Raw genomic sequence first — 23,122 nt, 5'->3', positions numbered from 1 at the left:
GGGCAATAAAACAATAACATCTAATTAGAAACAGACGTATAATGTTAAGAAATTTAAGTTATTTAATGTAAGCAAATGTACAATTTGAAGTAATTCCAGAAAGAGAATAAAAAAAAAGATAATTTTGATTTATTTTGTATTTTTATGGTTGTTACGAGGTTGGTCATACTGACCAACTTCACATAAAATTAGGGTAGTATATATATATATATATATATATATAGAGAGAGAGAGAGAGAGAATTGAAATGGATAGCACTGTTAAAATGCAATAAACTATAAAATATAACATCAAGATATTTATTTTGTTGTCTTCTTAGTACAAAGCTACACAAGGGGCTATCAGCACTGTGTTCATCACTGGAAGTCAAATTCCAGATTTATCACTGTCAGCCCATAAACTTACTGCTGACCCACCAGGTGATTGACAGAGAGCTTATGTTGTTTAATTAGAAAGATGATATATAGTCTTCGCATTATTTGTCATAATATTACATTTTATAATATTGTGATGCTCAAATATATTGTGCCATTTGGGTTAGTATACAGATATTTGTAAAAGAGCAAAAATAAGTTTTCTATTTGGTTTGGAAATGAACCTAACAGATTGATTTAAGTTACAGATTTTGGAAATGTCAAAAGAAAAACTTGAGTTATGTGTGGTATGCTTCAATAAATAATTTTATTTGCATATTGTTGTTTTTTTGTAGGATAATTTAGGATGTTAAAATTGTATAATAGTTTGCTCTATTAACTTCATCTGTGAATAAGAGACATCAGTGATAAATCAAGAATGCAGATATCAAACTTCATTTTGCAACTATACTTTACAGCTATGTACGAGAAAAACTCGGCCTTCAATGCTGCCAGTAAATTCATGATCCTCAGTTTTTGAAAGCCCATGTTATAGAATGTGTAAATGTATATGCAGTAATAATGGAAATCTGTGTTTTTGTTCTATGAATGACAACTTCTCAAGAGACTTTAGTAAATCAAACTATTACACAGTTTTTTTTTCTTAATAAATTAACATGTAAAAATAACTAAAATAAAATAACATATCATGCATATGTACCCCTTATTTCTTTAGCTCTGAAATGAACTTGGCTTAACATTTCCAAAATCTATAATTTAAATCAACCCGTTAGATTGATTTTCAAATCACGTAAAAAACTTTCATCTATATTTTCTAGAAATATCTATAGATTAACCCAAATGGCACAATGCATAGGACGAACTGTCAAGATTGTTCTGATTTTAACACAGAAGAAACTGGAAGTATAGAAACTCCATGAAAGAAACACCTTCAACCTCATTCACATATTTTTTGAACATCACAGACAAATAATGTTCAAATTATTCATTATAAAACAAAAGCAGTTAACAAAATTAAAGAAGCCCTTTTAATCAATGTAAACCCTCTTTCAGTAAACATCCCGGTATTACACTTTATACTTCTCAATAAGTCTATAAATATCCTTTTATTTCCCATTTTGTGCTGTTTTGTATGTTATATATATATATATATAACATACAGTTAACATATAATTAGTCTTCCAAACTCACTGCCAGCTTTAAACACAAGAAAAATCAATTAGTTGAGGCCTCCTTTAGCTTGATAACTGTTTTTTAAGACTCATAATGTAGGTAAATTTATATGTAAAATTATACACTGACTTTTCTCTACGTTAAAATACTTTTCTTTTATTAACGAGCTTTCGGCCCTATAGTACACTGTTACCCAGTGAAGGCTCTGGTAAGAGGGCCGAAATCTCACAAGTAAAAGAAAAGTACTTTATTGTAGAGAAAAGTCAGTGTATAATTCTACACACATGAGGCCACCATTGATTGCACAATTCTAAACAAACAAATAAAAGTTTATGTTGCTATCACATTTGTTTAATCCCTTATAAATAATACGTACTTAATTTGGGACTTAAGTTTTGGAAATAACTTTTTTGGAGGAAGTTCATATAAGCCCTTAGTAGACTGTGTGACCATTATCACCCTGCTGTTTTGGGTCTTATGGATATCATACCCAACAGTTCTACTTGGATCAGACCTATCTTACACATTTACCAGTTTATATGGAACTTTGATTTATTATACACTCCAGTATAAATTATAAAAATATTGTATCATCTTCGTAATTAAGAATATCTAATACTGATTATAATTCTTCTGTAGCAACTCTTTGAAATAGAAGCTATTACATAATTGTCTGTAAGGCAATTTAATTTACATTTGATTTAATGTAATGTAATGTAATTTAATTGTCTGTTAAATGAGACAAATGTGTTCATGTTGTTTCCTTACAGTTGACAGCAGAAAAAGTGGTATTATTTTGAACAGTCTCTTCTTACATCATTGAAAAGTATGTTTAAAATTACCCACAAATGTACATAAAAATATAAAGTTTTTTAGACTAAATTTTTCAGTAACAAACAAAAAAAAGAAGAAAAAAACAACAACTAATGTTTGTCCAGGGATTTGGTTCAACTGTGGAAAGAAACACCCAGACTCCATCAACAAGGACATTAATATGTATAAATTACTACATGAAATATTGATATTATGTAAATTAGTTTATATCAGTTCTTACAAATATACTAACTAATATGTTATATGCATAATGAATTACTTGAACTTTAGGCTTTAGACAGTTTCTAAGATCTTGAAGGAAACCTTACCCAGACTTTAAACTGGTTGTACCTTCGATGAAAGTGAGTCATCCAATTTCCCAGGCTCTTACGAGTCAGTGGAGCAAGATGACGCCAGCTTTCTGGTAACTGACCATTGAACAGTGAACGAGAAACATCTTCCAGTTCTGGGTCCATTCCCACTTCTCCAGCTAGTGCCTGTAGAGAACAAACTGAAACTTTAAAACCTCCACAATCATCAAGCACTACCAACGTTTGTTATTTTTTACCAAAGAATTTACTAAATTTAATATGGAACTTGAAACATATATCCACTTTTACTTTTTTCTAATTTAATTTTATGTTTATTATTTTATTATAATGATTATTCTATGCTGTAGGCTTAGTATATGGATTTAGGACTAACCCAAGCCTCCTGAGCTGGCTGAACCTTGTGAAATATGATTAGGTTTATGGTAAAAAATCTTGTTAACAGTGAGGGTACCCAAATGACGAAACAATACATTCTAACCATTATTAGTACTATAGTTTGAACTTTATACTTAATTAGCTATGCTCATTACTAGATTTATACTTTTAATTATGATCTATGTACATAGTTTGCTTTGATCAGAAGTTAATATTAATCACATTATGGATTTATTAGAAACTTTGCAAACGCATTGAGTGAATTAAAATGTGTATGAAATAAAAACACAATTTGAATGGTTATATCAAGGACATGGTTGAAATAAGACCACATTTTGAATGGTTATATCAAGGACGTGGTTGAAATAAGACCACATTTTGAATGGTTATATCAAGGACGTGGTTGAAATAAGACCACATTTTTAGGATCTTTTTTTTTGTGAGTGGTTATTTAAATTTCTTAGAAATGTTACAGATAAGTTGATGAATGAATAAAATATGAACATTAGGTATTTTTGATAATGCTACTCTTGACAAAAGATTTCTTTAGTAATCTCTCTATGGTGCCATTAAAGTAGCATTTATTTAAGTCACCTGGATGCTGTGTAAAAGCTTCAGTTTAGTTACAGTCATATATATGTCTTTGGACATCCTAGATGTAACCAGTAAAAATGTGGTCTTATTTCAAACACATCCTAGATGTAGTTAGTCAATATGTGGTCTTATTTCAAACACATCCTAGATGTAGATAGTCAATATGTGGTCTTATTTTAAACACATCCTAGATGTAACCAGTAAAAATGTGGTCTTATTTCAACCATGTCCTTGATATAACCATTCCATAATATTCTTCACATATCCTGATAGTATAAAGAAAGAGAAACAATTACAAGTATATTGTCATTAAGAGCTAATTCTTTATAATAGGTAGTATCTACTTATCTACTAGCAATTGTTGAATTTTTCTAATACACAGTGAAACACATACTGACCTTCTGCAATGTTGCTAAATTTGTGTGCATTCTGTTCAGCAAAATGTTGAAACGCTCCAGCTCTTGCATAAGTACTACAGTTGTTGGATTACGGACAGTGCCGATTGACTTGCGTATGGTATCAAGGTCAAAGAGTGAAGGTAGTTTTTCTAATATGTCAGATGCAATTTTGCTAATAATCTCTTCACGGCTATCACCGCTACCAGTGCCACCTGTATTGAAAGTGGGTAGTTATACTTGCATCTGATTTGATCTCTAATCACAACTATACAACAGTTAAAAAAGCAACGATTCAATAAGTTAATTTCTCACGATAATATGTGGTGTTTTTCTAATTTTCAGTTACAGTTAAGCTCTTTTTAACCATTACCTTCAAATGTTTGTGTGATACCACTAACACTGATTGATTGAACAGTTGTTGTTTGTGGAATTTTGCACAAAGCTACTCAAGGGCTATATTTTGAAGTGGTAGATTAGAGGGAAGGCAGCTAGTCAATACCATCACTATAAATTTGTAAGCTACTCTAACTAAATAATTGGATCTGACCATCATTGTTATAATACACCCATGACCTCAAAGTGCAGAGTGAGATGGGAAGGCAACCAGTCAATACCATCACCATAAACTACTTTAATTGACTTTGACCATTGCTCTTATAATGCACACATGATCCTAAAGTGCAGAGTTAGGTTTTTTGGGAGACAGTAATGAACAAACCTCAGATTCAGTTAGTATTCTAACCACTGGGCTATGATTGGTTCTAATTTAGTGCCTTCTTTCTAAGGTACTACAAGAAAATAAGTTGGTACAGTGTGTTTCTACAAATTTTAGTTTTAACATAAGTAAAAAAATATATATATGATATTTCTCTTCAGTTAATGAAACTTGAATATGGAACTTATTAAAATCACTCTATTGTCTACTATTACATTAAAACACAAATATTTTGTACAAGAAGGAAACAAATTATCTAAGAATGCCGCTTCATATATATAAACAAACCTGTATACGTGTACTTTCAGAATTTTCTAAACACTCTGAACCATGAACTATAAAACACAAACAGTGTGCTAAGTATTCAATTAAAATAAAACAAATTTAAACTAATGAAAATAAATGTTTTCACTGCCAAAAGCACACGTATATCCATCTTTAGAGCATTGCCATGTGAGTTTGGAATTCTGTATTATCATGAAGAAAGGGTGTTCCCCCTTCAAATTTCCCAGAGTTTACCAGTTTCAAGTTTGTGATAAGTAATGAAACGTAAAACACGTCTTTTTGTTTTTGTTACATATATAAAAGTAAATCTGGCACTAGGAGAGTTGTTTACTTATAAACATAACAGTTAAAGAGTTAAGATTCTAAAGCTCACTTTGTTGTTAGAGACCATGCTCACATAAATACACAATTGCTAAATGGAGTATGTTATCAAGAGTTTTTAAAGTTACCCATCTGAGGCTGAAGCTCCACTAGATGGACCCACATGTCCTTTGATGCTTGAGTATAGTAGCCAATCTCAGCATTTGAATGAAGACCACAGACTTCTGGACTGCTGGCCAGAGGAAGACTTTCTATAACATCTAAATAATTCAAAAAGTAAAAACATTCTGTTTTTCAGTAATAATTTATATATATTGTACTGAAATATTAACTACAATGACTTATACGTTAATGTTCACTTTTATTTCTGCTTTTATATTAACATAATATAAATATGACCCACTGTGTTCCATATCAATATCTGGATACACATTTACGGAGCCAAATGGTGCACAAGAAATTTGGCAAACACCAAGAACAAGAAAGAGTGAAATAATAAGTATACAAACATGGTGGCACATAATAATGTTAAATATGTATATTAGACATAGAAGATGTCTAGTACAACTCTCACTAACAAGTATCATCTAGAACTAACTTAATGAAATAAACAGATAGTACAGCATCCTCTGATTTAGGTTAACCATTCATAAATTATAGGGGTAAAACTTATTCTTATGGTTCAGTTAATGTTATATTTCTAAGTTTAAAGGTCTCAAATATTTAAGTCAGAAATTTTAAATAAAAATATGGTATCTTCACAGTTTACTAATATTTATTTATTTATGAATTGACCAATGATAACATTTTCTAGCAGTTTACCAACTCACAAAAGAGGCTCACACCTAAATAAAAATAACTTTTAAATCTATTCAAGAGACTTGCTTTTAACCCATTAATTATCAAAATAAATTAAAGCTGTTTCAAAACCATTTTTATCACAGGTTACAGAGTTGAAACAGTAGGTATGAAGATTTTAATGATCTGTAACTGTCTGTTGAAAGAAGAGATGTTGTTTCATTTTCTTTCAACAGGAAGTTGCTGTCCATTAAAGTTGTTTGTTTGTTATGAATTTCGCGCAAAGCAACACAAAGGCTATCTGCGCTAGCTGTCCCTAATTTAGCAGTGTAAGACTAGAGGGAAGGCAGCTAGTCATCACCACCCAATTACAACTTTTGGGCTACTCTTTTACTAACAAATAGTGGGATTGACCGTCACATTATAATGCCCTCACGGCTCAAATGGCGAGCATGTTTGATGTGATGGGGATTCAAACCCGTGACCCGCAGATTATGAGTCAAGCACCCTAACCACCTGGCCATCCATTAAAGTCCTCAAACCAACTTACCATGGGCCTCGTATTTTTCATATTCAAAAAGCTGAGTAAAAAAAACAGTAAAAGCTATATATGGAAATATTTCATTAAATCTAAAAGACCAATACCTGAACTAAAATTATCAACTGAAATAAAATGATTAAAAAATTGTAATAAGGATGGGTGATAAAAGAATTAAAAAAAATAAAACTTGGATAAATAATGAGATAAATTAAAATGAAACTTTGGTAAATAATGAGTTAAACTCACTCAGATAGCTAGTTTTACTGCCTGAAGGTGGTATATTGTAGACCAAACGGTCACTCTGGTAGAAGGAGAAAGGTTGGAAAGTGTCAAAGATGAAGTCTCCCATGTACTCATCCATGTAGGTGTTGACAACTCTTCTGTCAAAGTCATCAATCACTCGGCCGCCATACATTACCTGCAGAAATAAGTAATTTTAACATTCCACCCGTAAGCAGATTCAAGAAATGTTTTATTTGAAACTTAAAGACAATGTAAACACATTAAAAGTCTTTGTTCAAACACGCATATCTGTTATCATAAGAATAAAGAACGAATCATATTTTCTACCATACTTTTTACAAATCATAATTAACAAAAAACATAATAATAGTGAAAATGTACATGTTGCCAATAAATTAACTTTAACCTCACATCTTTATTAATTCATTTTTACATTGAAGTATGAAATATCTAAAATTATTAAATGAATTTGTTTTATACAATACGGGAAAGTTGATCAATGTTGATATGGCAATTCTTGCTTCTTAAAATTTATTTAATATTCCTTTTCATATATGACTGTGTATTTCTCATTTAATTCTAGTCTAACAAGTATTTTTTGCATACCATAAACAAGAACACACAGAATATTTCTTATGGTCACTTCAGCTATGGCCCATCTCAACTATATAAAATAGTGTTAACAGTCTTTGTATATTATAAATGTCACTTGTGCAAAAACACAAACTTGGTAATAACTGAAAAAACAACAACTTGTCTTTTTAAGCCTCCCAGTGGCACAGCGGTATGTCTGCGGACTTACAACGCTAGAAACCAGGTTTCGATACCCGTGTTTGTCAGAGCACAGATAGCCCATTGTGTAGATTTGTGCATAATTACAAACAAACTTGTCTTTTTAATATATTTTTTAAAGTTTGATTTTTATCACAATAATAACAAAATTTGAAAAATTACTTTTTTTTTCGGGGGGGGGGGAGTAGGTACTAAATTTATTACATTTTAGGACATTACACACCAAAATAACTGACAGCCCCTTTTAACAAATTCTCAGATAACAGTCGTTTTAAGGTTAAATAATTTTAAACTCACCTCGCCAATCAGATATTTTAGTGATTTCCATGGAATGTGGACATCATTATTAAAATGTGACTTGGTCAGATATGTGTCCAAAATCTGCATACAAACACTAAAATCTGACTCATTGAAGTCATAACTGATATTCCAACCCAGCTTGCCATACTTTCTGCGTTCCAACACCACAGCATGAAAAAAAGCTAAGACGTACACAAGAGAACTGAAGGCTGGATGTGGACAGGAAGTAAAAGAATTAATGCTGATCTTTTGGAAGGTGTTGCAAAGGTTCAGTTTCAGGTCATTAGGAGGTTCAGTTACAACCTACCAAAAGAGGTGAAATTGTGTTAACACATCTCAAAAGTTAAGTAATATTTTCAATAGTCAATTACAACAACATTGAACTTTTTCTGAAAAACTGAATCTAAAGTATATCTACAATAAAACTACCATGTCTTTTAATACTTGCTTTAAATCACCGACATCAAAAGTAAGTATCATCACTTTGTTTTTTACTCTGAAGACCACCATATCTACAGTAAAACTACCATGTCTTTTAATACATGCTTTAAACCAGTGACATCAAAAGTAAGTATCATCATTTTGTTTTTTACTCTGTAGACCACCATATCTACAGTAAAACTACCATGTCTTTTAATACATGCTTTAAACCACCGACATCAAAAGTAAGTATCATCATTTTGTTTTTTACTCTGTAGACCACCATATCTACAGTAAAACTACCATGTCTTTTAATACATGCTTTAAACCACCGACATCAAAAGTAAGTATTTATCACCTTGTTTCACTTCTGTAGACCACCAATCTACAGTAAAACTACCACATCTTTTAATACATGTTTTAAACCAGTGACATTAAAAGTAAGTATTATCACCTTATTTTTACTCTGTAGACCACCATATCTACAATAAAACTACCATGTCTTTTAATATGTGCTTTAAACCAGTGACATCAAAAGTAAGTATAATTACCTTGTTTTTGATATTATGTAGTAAATTGATACAATCAGTCAAATCATCTTTAACTTCATAATGCAACAGTAGCGGTAGGAAATACAACAGCCAACAAGCATTTTAATTACCTCAATACAAACAAGAACAGTTTCTAGCATAGTTTAAATTATGTAGTCAATACACTTTGTTATTATATGTATTGAAATTTTTGTAGCATATTATTACTTCCGTTATTGGCACTGTTTGAAGAAGATGGAGTCAATTCATAAAAGAAGTAAAACAATCACAAAAAATAAGGACTAGATACATTCCTTAATTTTTTGTGATTGTTCTGATATGATTTCCTGATAGTACTGATAACTTTGATACTAGATACACTATCAAAGTTATCAGTATTATTTGAATAAGCATTCCATGCATGCTAATTTTTCAGTACCTTAAGGGAACCTTGGAGTATGCCAACAGGAAAATTAGGTATAGGATCAGTAGTCATCCAGAGTCTAAAGTCTGGGTGGGGTTTGGTCATTCCCTCTAATTTCTTCTCTAAATCCTTTAACCACTGGACTAACAAATGGCAATTCTGCAGCATCAGCCACTGACCTCGGATAACTGCAGTGTCAAGAAGTTGAAAAGCTGCCTAGATTGGAATAAAAATGTTTTAAACACACAACATTACGTAAATACTCTTTAGTCTTCACTATAATGCATAGGTCCACTATTAATGAGCAAGTAGAGAAGCTTATCCAGCAAAAGATATGGTGACACAAAGTTCTGTTTTATCATTGTTATTCTCATATTTATTTAGTAAATACTTATATTTAATTTTCTTACAATAAACAAGACGTTTTTAATATTCAAAAACAAATCTTTGGTATTCACTAAAGCATAGTTCTAAAAACCACTTAAATGCACATGTCTGAGATATTAAGCTTATTTGATACAACACAATTCATGTTCTGGGCCATCACTGTTATAAAACTTAGCTTCAAGATTAGTCCTAATGTTTTGTATTTAGTCAGTATAATTTAGACTTCCATATCAAAGTAAAAGTAAATCATATGGTACCATGGCATATTTCTCTAAGATGTACTCTAGTATTTTACAATTAAATATAGTAAGTACAGTAAGAATTGATTGGAGCATCATTTGGGTAAGTTAGTATAAAAACTGTGCAAATATCTTATATATATATATATATATATAAATTTTAGTTCAGTTATATTTTTCTTGATGAAGTGAGAATTGTCTTCCACAATAATAAATTTTTAAACAACTTAATTCCCATAAAAAAAAAGGAGCAAAAATACCATTCTTTCTAATATAGACCAGAAAAAGCTTAAAATAATGCTGAACTAGACCTTTCTTACTGATAAATGAAAATAGGAAAATTATCTTTGAGCACAGTTACATGCTAAATACATAAGTCTTGTGATAAACTGTGAATCTAATGCCAAAATACTGCAATATTTAGTTCTTAGTTCAGATGACCTTAAAAATTAAAGTGTTTTACAGTAAGGTCTTTACGTATCTTACATATAAGAAGTATTCATATCTAATACATATTCTACACGTTTTAATACAATTCTTTATATATATATTGACAACTATAGGCTACAAAAATAAATGTATTTTAATTCTTCGATATTTCATGGATATATCTTAAATTCAAAACACAAAAAAAGTGCAACCTATAAAACACTATTTAAGAACCTTTTCTTGCCCTTGTCCAAGAGAGAGAAACTTTAAACGATTGCTTCCAAGTCCGGACCTCTCGGCCAACTTGGTGAGATTAGATGCAGGGTCCGCTCCAGGACTGAGAATGAAAACGACAGGAGATGTGGGAGAACTCTGTTCCAAGATAACTTCAAAACTTATAATTGGAGGGGTGACATAGCGTTCTCCTAGTTCTGACTCCACATAATTCATCACACCACAATAAACACGATCAACTCGAAAGCATCGTAGAAGCATGAGTCTTTGGAAGCTGGACAAAGTTTCTTCATATTGAAGAGGAAATCTCATTCTTTCAGAGTGATCTGATTCAAACCACTAAAAAAAAAAGCATGTTTAGACACCTCTGATGTATTTAAAGTAAAGAAAAAGCTACAAAATATATTATCTACCCAATTTTTAAAAATCTACCCCAAAGCAGTTAATATCACATAATTGATACCAATATACACATGGCACAGACAGATGTTTCATCAGATATACACAGGTTACAATTGAAATGTCTGTTTTTTGGGCTTGCTTCTTCTTCTGACAAGTGCAAGGAGGTAACTAATTTTCTTGATTAAGGGAGTAAACTTTAGCAACTTAATTTGAAATTTTAGCTTCAGAGAGTTAGTTAGTTGGTTTATTTGGTTTTAGCTCAAAGCCAAACAATGGTCTGTCTGAGCTCTTTCCATCATAGGGTATCGAACCCAGATTTTAGCACTGGAAGTCTGTAAAAATATCACTGACCATCAGGGGACAGCTTTAGAGGGAGTTTTAAAGAAGTGAGGGATTAATCAACAGTGATATTCATTAAGCCATGATGGCGTAAAATGAATACTGTCCATAACTTTTCTACAACTGAATGTTTATGACATTTACATGTACAGTATTGGAATAGATTGAAAAAAAGGTAATGTTTCTTTGTGTAATTGATATAACACACTATTTTTTGTATAGTTTATATAATAGTGACAATATAAGATTGATATAACACATTATTGTTTGTATAATCTATATAATAATGGTAACATAAGATTGATATAACATCCTACTGTTTGTATAGTCTATATAATAATGGTAACATAAGTTGATATAACACTATTGTTTGTAGTCTATATAATAATGCCAATATAAGATTGATATAACACATTATTGTTTGTATAGTCTATATAATAATGACAATATAAGTTTTTCAATAAAAAAAATTATTGATAGACTTAAACATACTTATCATTTGATGATCATTATAGGATTTTTCCCGACATTTCACTACTAAACACAATTTACACAAATACTTGAAACAAACCTGCTTCCACTCCACTTCATTTTTCTCTATATCAGAAATCAGAGAGTCAAAAGTCTCGGGAAAGTCAGAGGAAAGCCTAAGAATATCTTCCCAGCCTTGTTCGGGAAGCCAAGAATATGGACGTGAATGAGATGATCGTTCTAGAGCAAGACTTCCCTTAAGAAAAAAATTGAGCTCTTCATCAGAAATTGTTCCTTCATTCTGAGCCAGCCTTACAGCCATTTGAAAAGAAAATAGCAGTTTGTGTCTTTCAAATATTCCTGTAGGAGAACATATAATTCATGAGATATTAGAGAAAATATTCATCATTCTTGGTGTACAAACTTTCTTTTCTATTTATGCTCACCTTCATTATCTAAATTTACATTCTGTAACTACCTTTAGCTCATTTACTTTTAATATGAATGGCTCACAAACAAATATGGATGTGTAAAACTTAAATCAGAGACAGACTGGCCATTGTGCCATGGCACATGGGCCCTCTTGGGCAACCATTATGTGCCCCCTCAAGAAAAAATCTTAGAAAGAATGCTGGTACTACCCTGATTTTAAATTTAAAGACATTTATAAACCTGGTAAGAAATACATGGGTCATACACAATTGTCATAGCTGGTGGGATGGTATGGGCCCCAACTCATAATGAAATGGCACAGCCTCTAAAATGGGCCCAGTCCACCTTTGACTTAAATACTGTAAGAGTTTCAGTGTATATATATATATACATATATATAAATGCTTTTAATAATTACCGTAGCAATAAACACAGTACAATAATGTTTTTCTAAAAAACAATATTAAAAACTGGAAAAAAAGTTTTGGGGAACTTGTGCTTGCTGGTTTTTTGTACAGTTATAAATGAAGCATGCATGACTAATAACATTTGTGCTATTTATCAAAATAAATATCCTATACATTTTATGTACAAAACATTGTAATTACATATCTTTCATCTCACATCTATGTGTACACAATATTTTGAATTCATCTTTTCCTTTTTGGTAGAAGGAACAAATTAGTGTTTAATTTCTAAATTACTTCATACTGTGAATAAATAAAACATAAGCAAACCTGTACAGCCATAATTGTACACATTATCAGTAAGTGTGAGCTCAATATTCTTCAGTCGTTTGTCAAGGTTAGCATCAGGCATGGACTTCTCCAGAGATATCTTGAACACTTCTAAATATGAAGACAGAGAATATTGATACATTGTATTCACTGCTTCCATGTCTGCCAAAACAAAGAACAAAACTGCTCCACGTTTAGCTGCTGGACGATATCCATCTCTCAGTCTATTGATGTCAGCTGTTGTCTGGGCAGCCAGGGCCAATTTCTCAGAAACCTGAACAAAAAAAAAGTAAAAATTACTTCAAGGTGTAACAGATAACAAAACTGCTTTCCATCTAGCTGCTGGATGATATCCATATCTCAGTTTGTTAATGTCAGCTGTTGTCTGGGCAGCTAGGACCAGAAAACAAGTGTATTTTACAGAAAAAACAAACACTGTATCCATAAAGGATAAGAAATATGCCAAGTGATAGTACTTATGACTTAACACATTTTAAAATAAAGGTAGAGAGAGGTTCTGTCAGATTAATCAGTGTAAACTACATTGAAAGTATTATTCAATCCATGTTTTAAATAATGAATAGAGGTAATAAGTAACAAACACTCACACATTTGGTCAATTTTCACTGGCTTTGGTTCCTATGTAAGTTAAATCACGGTAAGGTAGAAATTTAATTAGTATCCATCATAGTTTTTATTTTGAGTTCTAAACACAACAGTAACAAAAAATAAAAATAAGCACTTTAAACAAATATTTACAGTACTGTGTTTAGAAAATTTTAAATGACAATTAAAACATATGGACTTACTTCAGTGGCTTTAGTTTTCGTTTCTTCTAGGGTTACTACCAACTCTTCGTTGTCCAAAATGTTTCCTGAAGAGGTAGCAAGCTCACGAAGGAGAGAGTCTTCTAGCTCCTTCAAGAGTCGTTTGTTAGCACTGGTCTCTTGAATAAGACTTTCTCTTTGCTCCTCCAATTCTTTACGTTCAAACTGAACTATCACACTTAACAACTGGTCCTCTAGGCCCTGAAATAAATCAGACAAGACATAATATTAACTGTATTCAAGCATAATAATCATTTTGTTGTCTTTCTAGGCTCCATATTCAAAAACAAAATTGTGAAGACTGGTTTCAAAACCAACTGTCACATAAAAAAACTGGTTCCATAAGCCCTAAGTTCAAAGGTTTCTAGTTTACATACCAAATTCTGTATCATTTTAAAATAGTTTAAACAGAAAACAAATATCACTTACAATAATATCTTGTATTGCTTCTAGCATTCTGAACTATGCTATAATTTATTACATGTAATTAAACTGGAACAAAATACTTTGTGTCAGGGTCAAATAATGATAGGTTCAAGAATTTAGAGTACTTTTTTCTATAGCAAAATAATTAGAGCAGCAAAAGATGAAATTTTTACACTACCTTATCATTTTCAGGTTCTTAGGCATATAATACTTTTGCTACAAATTTTGAAAAGTTTTGAAAATTCAAAGAGAAAAGACACAATATTGTTCAGTATATAAATAAATAATTTTGATTTTAATTACTTACCAGTAGAGGGCTTCCTATAAATATATAAATCAAAATTCAAAATCTTCTATTACTAGGTTCTCTTACAGAAGGTCTTCTGAAAATCTTTAAAGTTCCTTATAATTGTTTGAATGTTAACATTTTCCTAAATTGAAAATGTATTTCCAATAATACTTACCTCCACTGACATGGCTTCAACTTTGTCCATCTAAGCACTGATCTGATTATTTCTCACTTGCTCAAGTTTTTTATACCCCACTCAATTGCCCTTGGCAATATTTGTCTCATGATACTCTCTACCTATGTCAATACGCTCTCTATCTTGGTACTGTATATAAGAACCTCATTCAGATAATTTTATCACTTTTATCGAGACTGATACCAACCCAGACTCTAATACCGGCTCTTAGTGGGGACGAAGGGCAGGAGAGTGTCAGAGGAAGTAAGTATTATTGGAAATACCTTTTCAGTTTAGAAAAATGTTAACTTCCAAAACATACTTATCTCAGTACGTAAAACAGACAGTTCTTGTGCAAAATGTTTTATATGAAATTAATCAAACGAGACATCAATGTTTTTTTACTTGCACAATAATTTATTTGTAAACTTTAAAACTCTAAGTTAAATTGGACAGAGAAGTAGGAACTTAAAGTTTAGAATAAAAGAACATGAAAATGAGGTGGATAAATTAAAAACGGGTGAATTGGCTTTGGCGGAACATGTGGCGAATCCTACATGTTATTGACTGGGATAATGTAAAAATACTTAAACAATGTAATGGAAAAATAATGAACTAAACATAAGAGAATTCTTAGAAACTGTTAAAAACAAAATGAATATAAATAGAGATTTAGGCCCAGGATCCATTAAAGTAAATTTTGGGAAATCATTGTTGTAAATGGTGCCACTGTAAAAACTTGCTAATACATACATAGGCTTATAAGAAACTTCATGTGTACTTCGTGGTTTATTCTCCTGAAGATGGTGGAATTATTTCCACTGAAACATTTAAAGTTGTATTTTTAACTTATATTTTTTAAACTTTACAAAAATTTATTGTGCAAGTAAAAAATGTTGATGTCTCATTTATTAATTTTATTTAAAACATACTTTTCTCCATTGCCACTTATAGCTAGAATCCCACATTGAGAAGGTGGAGGGGCTGGTGAGGGCCATTATCCATACAGAAAGCATCTGCATAGATCGAGAGTGTACAAAGATAACACTGGTACCCGAGTGGAGAAACCACACTACATCCAGAACAGGTATGCTCTTCACCCTGAACTTAGTTCCTGTATCATAGGTGGAATAGTATATGAGTAATCATCACTATAGGCCAGCCCCAACCAGATAGCCAAGGTTCCATAACTCAGAATGGAATTAAGGGGTCTTGATCCTTATATCCCACATTGGTGGTTAGGGCAATTGGATGGCAATGTTAGATATAAATATACTTTTGACTAGATACCAACCTGTAGCCATAGAGTGATGTGTTGCAAACACCAGAATCATGACGAGAAAGTAAGCAACACCGAAGTGGGCAAACTACCTCCTCCACCTGAAGAAGCCCAAAAAGCAACACCCCAGGCTTAGAATGATGGCATCATGTATGCCTTACTGAAACCAGACGAAACAGAACTCATCTGGTCTGGAATTATGAACAATGGGCAAAGAGCCTTCTACTTGCCCCTGGAATTATGGAGAGGATGTGGAACACTGTGCTCAACCAAGGACCCAAGATGGGACCATTCCGCATTTGGAAATACGAGGAGATAGTGAACCTTCTTCCATGAATAATATACTAAGCTGATATTAATCAAAAAAGTAGGGTCATGAACACCTCAACCAGACAGCTGAGCATCAAATCTGAACCAGTATTACGAGTAGGCTCCTGCATAGGCTGGTGCCACTCCTACTGACATCTGGGAAAAACATCCAGTGACTGGGTAGGAGGGCCCCCCAATTTTGCCCTCTTTTCCAAAAGTAGAGGAAATCACTCAAACACTCTGGAGGAAAAGCCTCTGTCCACCACCCCAGTGACTGGAAACTGGGTGTGGTAAGGACTTCCTAGCTCCACTAGTTGAATCTGGGGAGGTAATGCACATTGAAGAGTCCTGAGGAAAAGTGCTCTGGAAACAGTGCAATAGGTGAACCAGATTTCCTAAATTTTTAAAAGCAAACTGACCCCGATTTATTCAATCTAATGATTGGCAGGGATGGGCAGGATCCCCTTTAGCTTTACTCATGATAGTCCATGAGTGGTGGTCCAGCATAAAATGGTAATACCATCTAGTGAGCTCCAAAATGTTCTTATGAAACACCTCTATTCTTCAGAGCCTGTTGCAACTGGTAGTAAGTATAGTTAAATTGGTTACTAGCGTGGAATTGGACTGATAAAAGCACATCTGTATGGGCAACACTTGCCACAGAGTGAGATCTAGTGAAAAAAGGAGGTAAGAGACCCTGGAAAATAAAGAGAAAGGATGAGGAAAAAAAAAACACCTCCTTATAATCTAGCAGATGTGGTCAAAATGGACACAGGTGATGAAGAAACTGCCAGATCGTGTAAATAATATGAGACAAAAGTATTGGGAGACGGCCGCATATCAGCCGACATGATGTCCTCCAGCGGGCAATTCAATTTGACAGCTAAAGTCATAGAAATGTGATGAATCTGATGAGATGTGACTTGCAGAAGTTTTATCATATGTAAAGAAAATCCAGAATAAGCAATGTGGATCATTGCAAAGCCACTTCATCAAAGTAATCAGGGATAAATCTCAGGAAACTGAAGGATCCCAGTGAATAAAGAGTCAATTTCTAGCACCTCAAAAGGAGTTATTGCGAGCCACATAACAGCTTAGGGCTTTGATAGGACATAACAAACAATCTAGGTCCAATCAGTCATACAGGTGAGAAATAGGTAGCAAATGAATTGGTGAGAAGGATTTATCCCCTTCCTTTGCTGCTAGAGTCTTAGGAAGAAAGGACCTATCAAAGTATAGCAGGACATAAGTAGAGTGATAAAGAGTCCTGTGCACATGTAATGCAAACAATTTCCAACCTACAACTTCCACATACCAGCAACAACAAAAATATACTTTAAGGGAAAGGTGATACATGGTACATGAGGCTAAAGGCTTGAACGGATGTCGAGACAAAGCATGTAATACTACTTTAGTATTTCAGTTGGGTAATTGAAAAGGTTGTGTGGAAAGAAGGACTAAACGATTTGAGAAGGCCAGATAGCACTGGGGATTCAAATACTTCATTTAGAATATTGAAAAGTAATCGATAAAGTTGCCTTATATAAAGCAACAGTAGTTGAAGCTACAACTTTGTCAAAAAGCCAGGTCAAAAAACGAGATACAGTGGGCATATTTGGGTCAAGTGGATTCAATTTCCTCGTGAGACACCATTGGCAATAAGTGTGCTATTTCCATTGATAAATGGTCATTGTGAGTCTATGGATAGATTGAGACAAATATAAGGCAACTTTAGAAGTTCAACGCTGATGCTGTGCAAGGGACTGCATAACTTCAATACATGAAGTTTGAGCTTGGGAATTTCTGGGTGTAGAATGTTGGACAGGGATTGCCTCAACAGAGATGACCAATAAGGAAGTGGCAGAGGTGAAACTCTTAAAGATACTGTAGAAGAAGAAACCATGGTTGGGCCAGCCAATCTGGGGCTACCAACAGCACTTGATGAGTAGTGGATTGAATCATAGCCAGAACTCTGGGTAACAGACGAATTGTGGGAAAGGCATAGAGGTGCAGTCTCGTCCAATCTTGACTAAATGAATCTATTGCCAAAGCCCGAGGATGAGGTATCAGGGACCAAAACAACTGTAGTTGAGAGTTCCAGTGAGTGGTGAATGCACTGATCACCAGAGTCCTGAACTGAGAGCAAGTCCACCAGAAAACCTCGAGATAGAGCATCCAATCGGTTGGAAGAATTTGGTTGGGTCGAGATAGGTGATCTGCTCTTAAATTCATCACCCCTGAAACATGGCAAGCCAGGAGGCTGATATGATGGGAGTGAGCCCAGTAGAAAATATCCAAAGTTCAAAAATAAAGGTCCCGAGAATGCGTGCCCCCTTGACGGGAAATATAAGAGATCACTGTAAAAATGTTGGAATGAATCATGATGCTTTTTCCTTTCAATATATCAAGACTTTGAACCATTGCCTGTAGGATGGCAAGATGTTCTAAAATATTGATGTGGAAGAAAGGTTTGCTGACACTCTTACCAAAGTAGAAGTCAGCAAAAGACCCAATTCGTCCTCTACTTGACGTGTGGAATGCTGAAAGGTTTCCAACAAAATTTGGAGGGAAAGATAAATATCTCAGAACAGTAGTGGGGGTCAAACGAATCAGAGAAAATCTGTTCAAAATGATCACAGTCTGGAACCCCACATATCTAAAAGATGATCAAGTCTTTGGGAATCTAAATATATGTCCTCCTGGCAGTGGTAAGCCAAAGCATGCTGTTCAGACAAATGTGGGAGACAAGACTTAGCTATCCTGTCATATAATGGAGCAGTGCACCTCCCGCCATGAACAGCAATATCAGGTGAAGGAGTAAAATTATGTAGCCACCCTCAGACCTTTCAACCATCAAGGTAGGAGTAGATTCAAAGGCAACTGGAGAAAGCCCCAAAACCTCACAAACTTGACTGACTAACTAAAAAAATGGAGCAGGAGATGGCAGATCCAAATTAGCCTTGTGAGAAGCTGACCTAGTAAACAAAGTGATAAAATTATCTAAATGAAGTACTTATATACAATACCAAGATAGAGGGTGCATTGACTTAAGTGGAGAGTATCACGAGACAAATATCACCAAATGCAGTTGAGTGGGGTATAAAAACTGGAGCAAGTGAAGAAAAATCAGACCAATGCTTAGATGGGCAAAGTTGAAACCCTAGCAGTCAAGTAATAGCTATAAGTGGCAGCAGAGATAAGTATGTTTCGGAAGAATGACTTCTAGCAGTTGATGATAAGTTAAAACCCTCTCTGATTCGTAACTCCTATTATTATTTTTTTAGTTTCCTTAAAAGTGTGAAAGTAAGTAGCTACCAAATAAACTTAATCAAAGTTGAAAACGTATTAAAAGTTTAAATTCTATTTTAACTTTTAATTTTTGGTTATTTTCATTATTCTAAAGCCTTTAATTTTCTTCTTCACTTATGCTATTGAAAAAATAATTTATTTTAATGGCACCTACTTTTGTTGTGACTGTATAATTAATCACAGTGGCTTTAGTAAAGGTAGATGGAGGAAACTGGGGGTTAGTTAGCTTGGTGGTCAGATAAAGACGAAAACTTGGGTCATAATCCACTTCTTTGTCTCCAAGAACTATAAACTGTCTACCTTGTTGAACTTATCGTGAAGAGGGAAAGCCAAAAGAAATGAAAGGTTAAAGTATATTTGGTAAACTTGTCCTTGATGAGTAATTAGGAGAGTCAAACACTGGAGTAAAAAGAATAAAGCTGATGGTAGGATAACAATAACTTAAACTGTTAATGTTTGTGAGAGTAAAATATTATGTTGATCTGAAATAATTCAAAAACAAGAAGTCTTTACAAACACGTGGATCACTACCTTAGTTCAAGAGTGATATCTATATTACAGTTATTTATCATGTAACTTATCATCCTGCTTTAAACAAACTGAAATTTATCTAAACGTTATCAAGTTTTCAATTTTTATTTTAAATCTTTAATACAGTTGTCTCAGGTCAAGCTAGAGTAAGAACTATATGTATTATTTATCATCAATATTACTTTTATTTAAGGTAAGCATATAAGTATAAAAAGTGGTGTTTATTGACATAATCATTTTACAGTTTTGAACAGATTATATCTAAAAAAAATTGTACTTTCTTTTAATGTGAGGACCTATAACACTTAATAACTTTTTTTACACAGATATTTTTTAAAAATTGAAATATATCTTGCCTCATTATTTATTCATAATTTTTTGACTATTTCATTAATTAATCAGTAAACAGGTAACATAAAATGTCACACGTAACTACTATAGTAATGTAAATAGCATAAGTTGGTTCTTGCGTACCTCAATCTTGATAAAATGGGGAAGGTTAAGGATACATTTGACTTCAAAAGAGGAATTATTGTTCAGACCCAATCAGATGCAGCCTTAAAAGCAATAGAACTGACTGAAAAACAAAGGCAACCGTTTCACGAGTGTATACAGCCTGGTGGCAATCTTGGCAAAAATGTGCAAGAAGTGAAAAATTGAAGATAGAAACTGCTCTGAGACAGAGATAGACTGAGATTAGCAAGGATTTGGAAGAACAATAAACATTCAACGGTACAACAAATGATGGATCACATTACTCATGAAGTAGGACCATCCATAACAACATGAAAAATGTGCAGGGAGCTACAAAAAATTAACTCTGATAACCATGGCCCTGTCCACAAGCTTCTGGTCTCAGCTACAAAAGAAAGGTACAGTGGAACAAAGGTCATTAGGATTAACCTGTTCATGAATTTTGGTACAAACTACTCTGTACAGTCGGGAAATTCAAAGTTTGCCATTAGTCCCATGAAAATTTGGAACCCTTGTATGTTGCTTTCACTACGCAAGCTATTGGAGGTGGAGTGATAACGTAGATTACATTTCTATGGTACACACCTGATCCCTTGATCTCTCTGGCTAGTTGCATTGTTGTGAATATTTTAGCATTGTCTTATATTTCATTTCTATTTTCAAGGTTATGAGTACTTTAAATTTGACACATGCCACCATATACCATTATATATCCTTATTCACGACTGGTTGGAAGAGCAAGAGGAGGAGTTCTATCATCTTTCTTGGATAACAAAATCCCCAGATCTCAAACCAACTTAAAATACATGATATGTATTGATGCATGCTATAAGAGCATGAATTCCTTTAGTTTCAACCCTGAAAAGGCTCAGAGAGAGAATGCTGCTAAATGAAAATCAAACATAATGTACTCCAAACATTAATGGTGGTTTCCAATTTTTGGCCAGCAAGTGTATACCTATTGAATAAATTATAATTATATAAGCCTTTTGAAAGAACCAACTAAATTTATTTGTTTATTTATTTTGATGCTGTTTTCTTCATATCAAATTAAATTAAGATAAATTTCAAAGATCTTACTTTTGATGTTTTTCTCTAATACGTTATCCACAACAGGATCAATATAATCATCTACATCTTGGAATAAAACAGGAAAACCATATTTAATAGCTAGTTCCAGATGCTTGAGGAAGTCGGGATCAGTAAAGTTCAAAATCTGTAAGGCATACGATTGCAAATCACATTAATATTTTGATTACTTCAAGAAAAAATTTAATGATGTACAATTTTAACTAAATATAAATTTCATATGCATAATATACACTCCACAACTATACGAAGCATAGTCTTATTCTTTCGATATGCCCTTTTCCAGGGTTAATGATAAGAAGTAGAATTCCCCAAAACTAGCATAATTCAATGACAAGTGGCAAATTAAATGACATATTTGGCTACACATTTTTTAGTATCTTAAAACAACTTATTGCCTGAATAATTCATAAGAATAAGTTAGGAGCATCAATGCTGCATATTCATGAAATTTCTATATAAATATAGGATCACTGTGAGGGCAAATGACATCTCAAAACACTATACAAAAATATTACTTCTTACATCAACGTACTTTAAGGTTATTTGGTTCTTCTCTGCATTTGATCCAGGTCAAGGCTTGTTGCTGTGGGTCAATACACATAGGAAAACGGCTTGAATGGGTGGTCAAAATGCCATTTTGAACAGAAAGCTCATCAGGAGGTAATCCTTCAGAAGTCCATCTGTCAAAGAAGCAAACACCCATGAAAAATCATGTCTAGTATGTTCATATATTCAGTCTTACGTTCTTCTTCTTACACTTGTGAATATATAAACGAATTTTTATTTACAGAACAAAATTCACATAACGAGAACCTGGATAAACCTCCTAATATTATATATCTATATATACACTAACTACTGATGTACCCATTCAATGCTTGGAGAAGACACAGGGGACCCTGGAGAGCAACATAGTGGGGACAGATATGAACTCTGACACTAAGGGTGCTTTGAAGCTTGCTAGAGGTCAAGAGGATATCAGAGAAACACATAAGAGCCCCAGAGGTGTGCCAATTCCCCTTTATCACTCCCAGGGAGATCCAAGAGAAACTGCCATGTTTGGCTGATATCAGTTAAAAATCAAATGCATACCCACAGACAGACAGTGGCTCCTGAGATATAACTTGAGGAATCTGACTGAATGCTACCTCCTGTGACAGTATCTGAGGGACCCTAAGGGTGCATGCCAAGTTTGGATGAGATTGCTTAAAAAAAGTATAGATGGACACACATGACATTTCTGCTTTATACATACATATGTATATATATATTATGTTGTCAAGAAATCAATAGTTGCATTTTGAAACACTTTC

At 33.2% G+C, this 23,122-nt stretch overlaps 1 protein-coding gene across 1 annotated transcript in view; it reads right to left on the bottom strand.

Annotated features, from left to right (window-relative positions):
• Nucleotides 1-23,122, bottom strand: part of LOC106464372 (dynein heavy chain 10, axonemal-like) — a 125,092-nt gene that overhangs the window by 4,042 nt on the left and 97,928 nt on the right. Inside the window, 13 exon segments of the mRNA XM_013924509.2 lie at nucleotides 2,690-2,857; nucleotides 4,060-4,271; nucleotides 5,509-5,640; nucleotides 6,966-7,137; nucleotides 8,052-8,357; nucleotides 9,444-9,644; nucleotides 10,718-11,056; nucleotides 12,030-12,289; nucleotides 13,099-13,372; nucleotides 13,908-14,126; nucleotides 19,867-20,021; nucleotides 21,798-21,933; nucleotides 22,342-22,489. Of these exon segments, the coding sequence (XP_013779963.2) occupies nucleotides 2,690-2,857; nucleotides 4,060-4,271; nucleotides 5,509-5,640; nucleotides 6,966-7,137; nucleotides 8,052-8,357; nucleotides 9,444-9,644; nucleotides 10,718-11,056; nucleotides 12,030-12,289; nucleotides 13,099-13,372; nucleotides 13,908-14,126; nucleotides 19,867-20,021; nucleotides 21,798-21,933; nucleotides 22,342-22,489 (2,722 nt within the window).

The sequence above is a fragment of the Limulus polyphemus genome, unplaced genomic scaffold (genome assembly GCF_000517525.1).
Source record: "Limulus polyphemus unplaced genomic scaffold, Limulus_polyphemus-2.1.2 Scaffold1632, whole genome shotgun sequence".
Lineage (NCBI taxonomy): Eukaryota > Metazoa > Arthropoda > Merostomata > Xiphosura > Limulidae > Limulus > Limulus polyphemus.
Note: the sequence above shows the minus strand (reverse complement) of the source record. Positions and strands in the feature narration are given on the sequence as shown.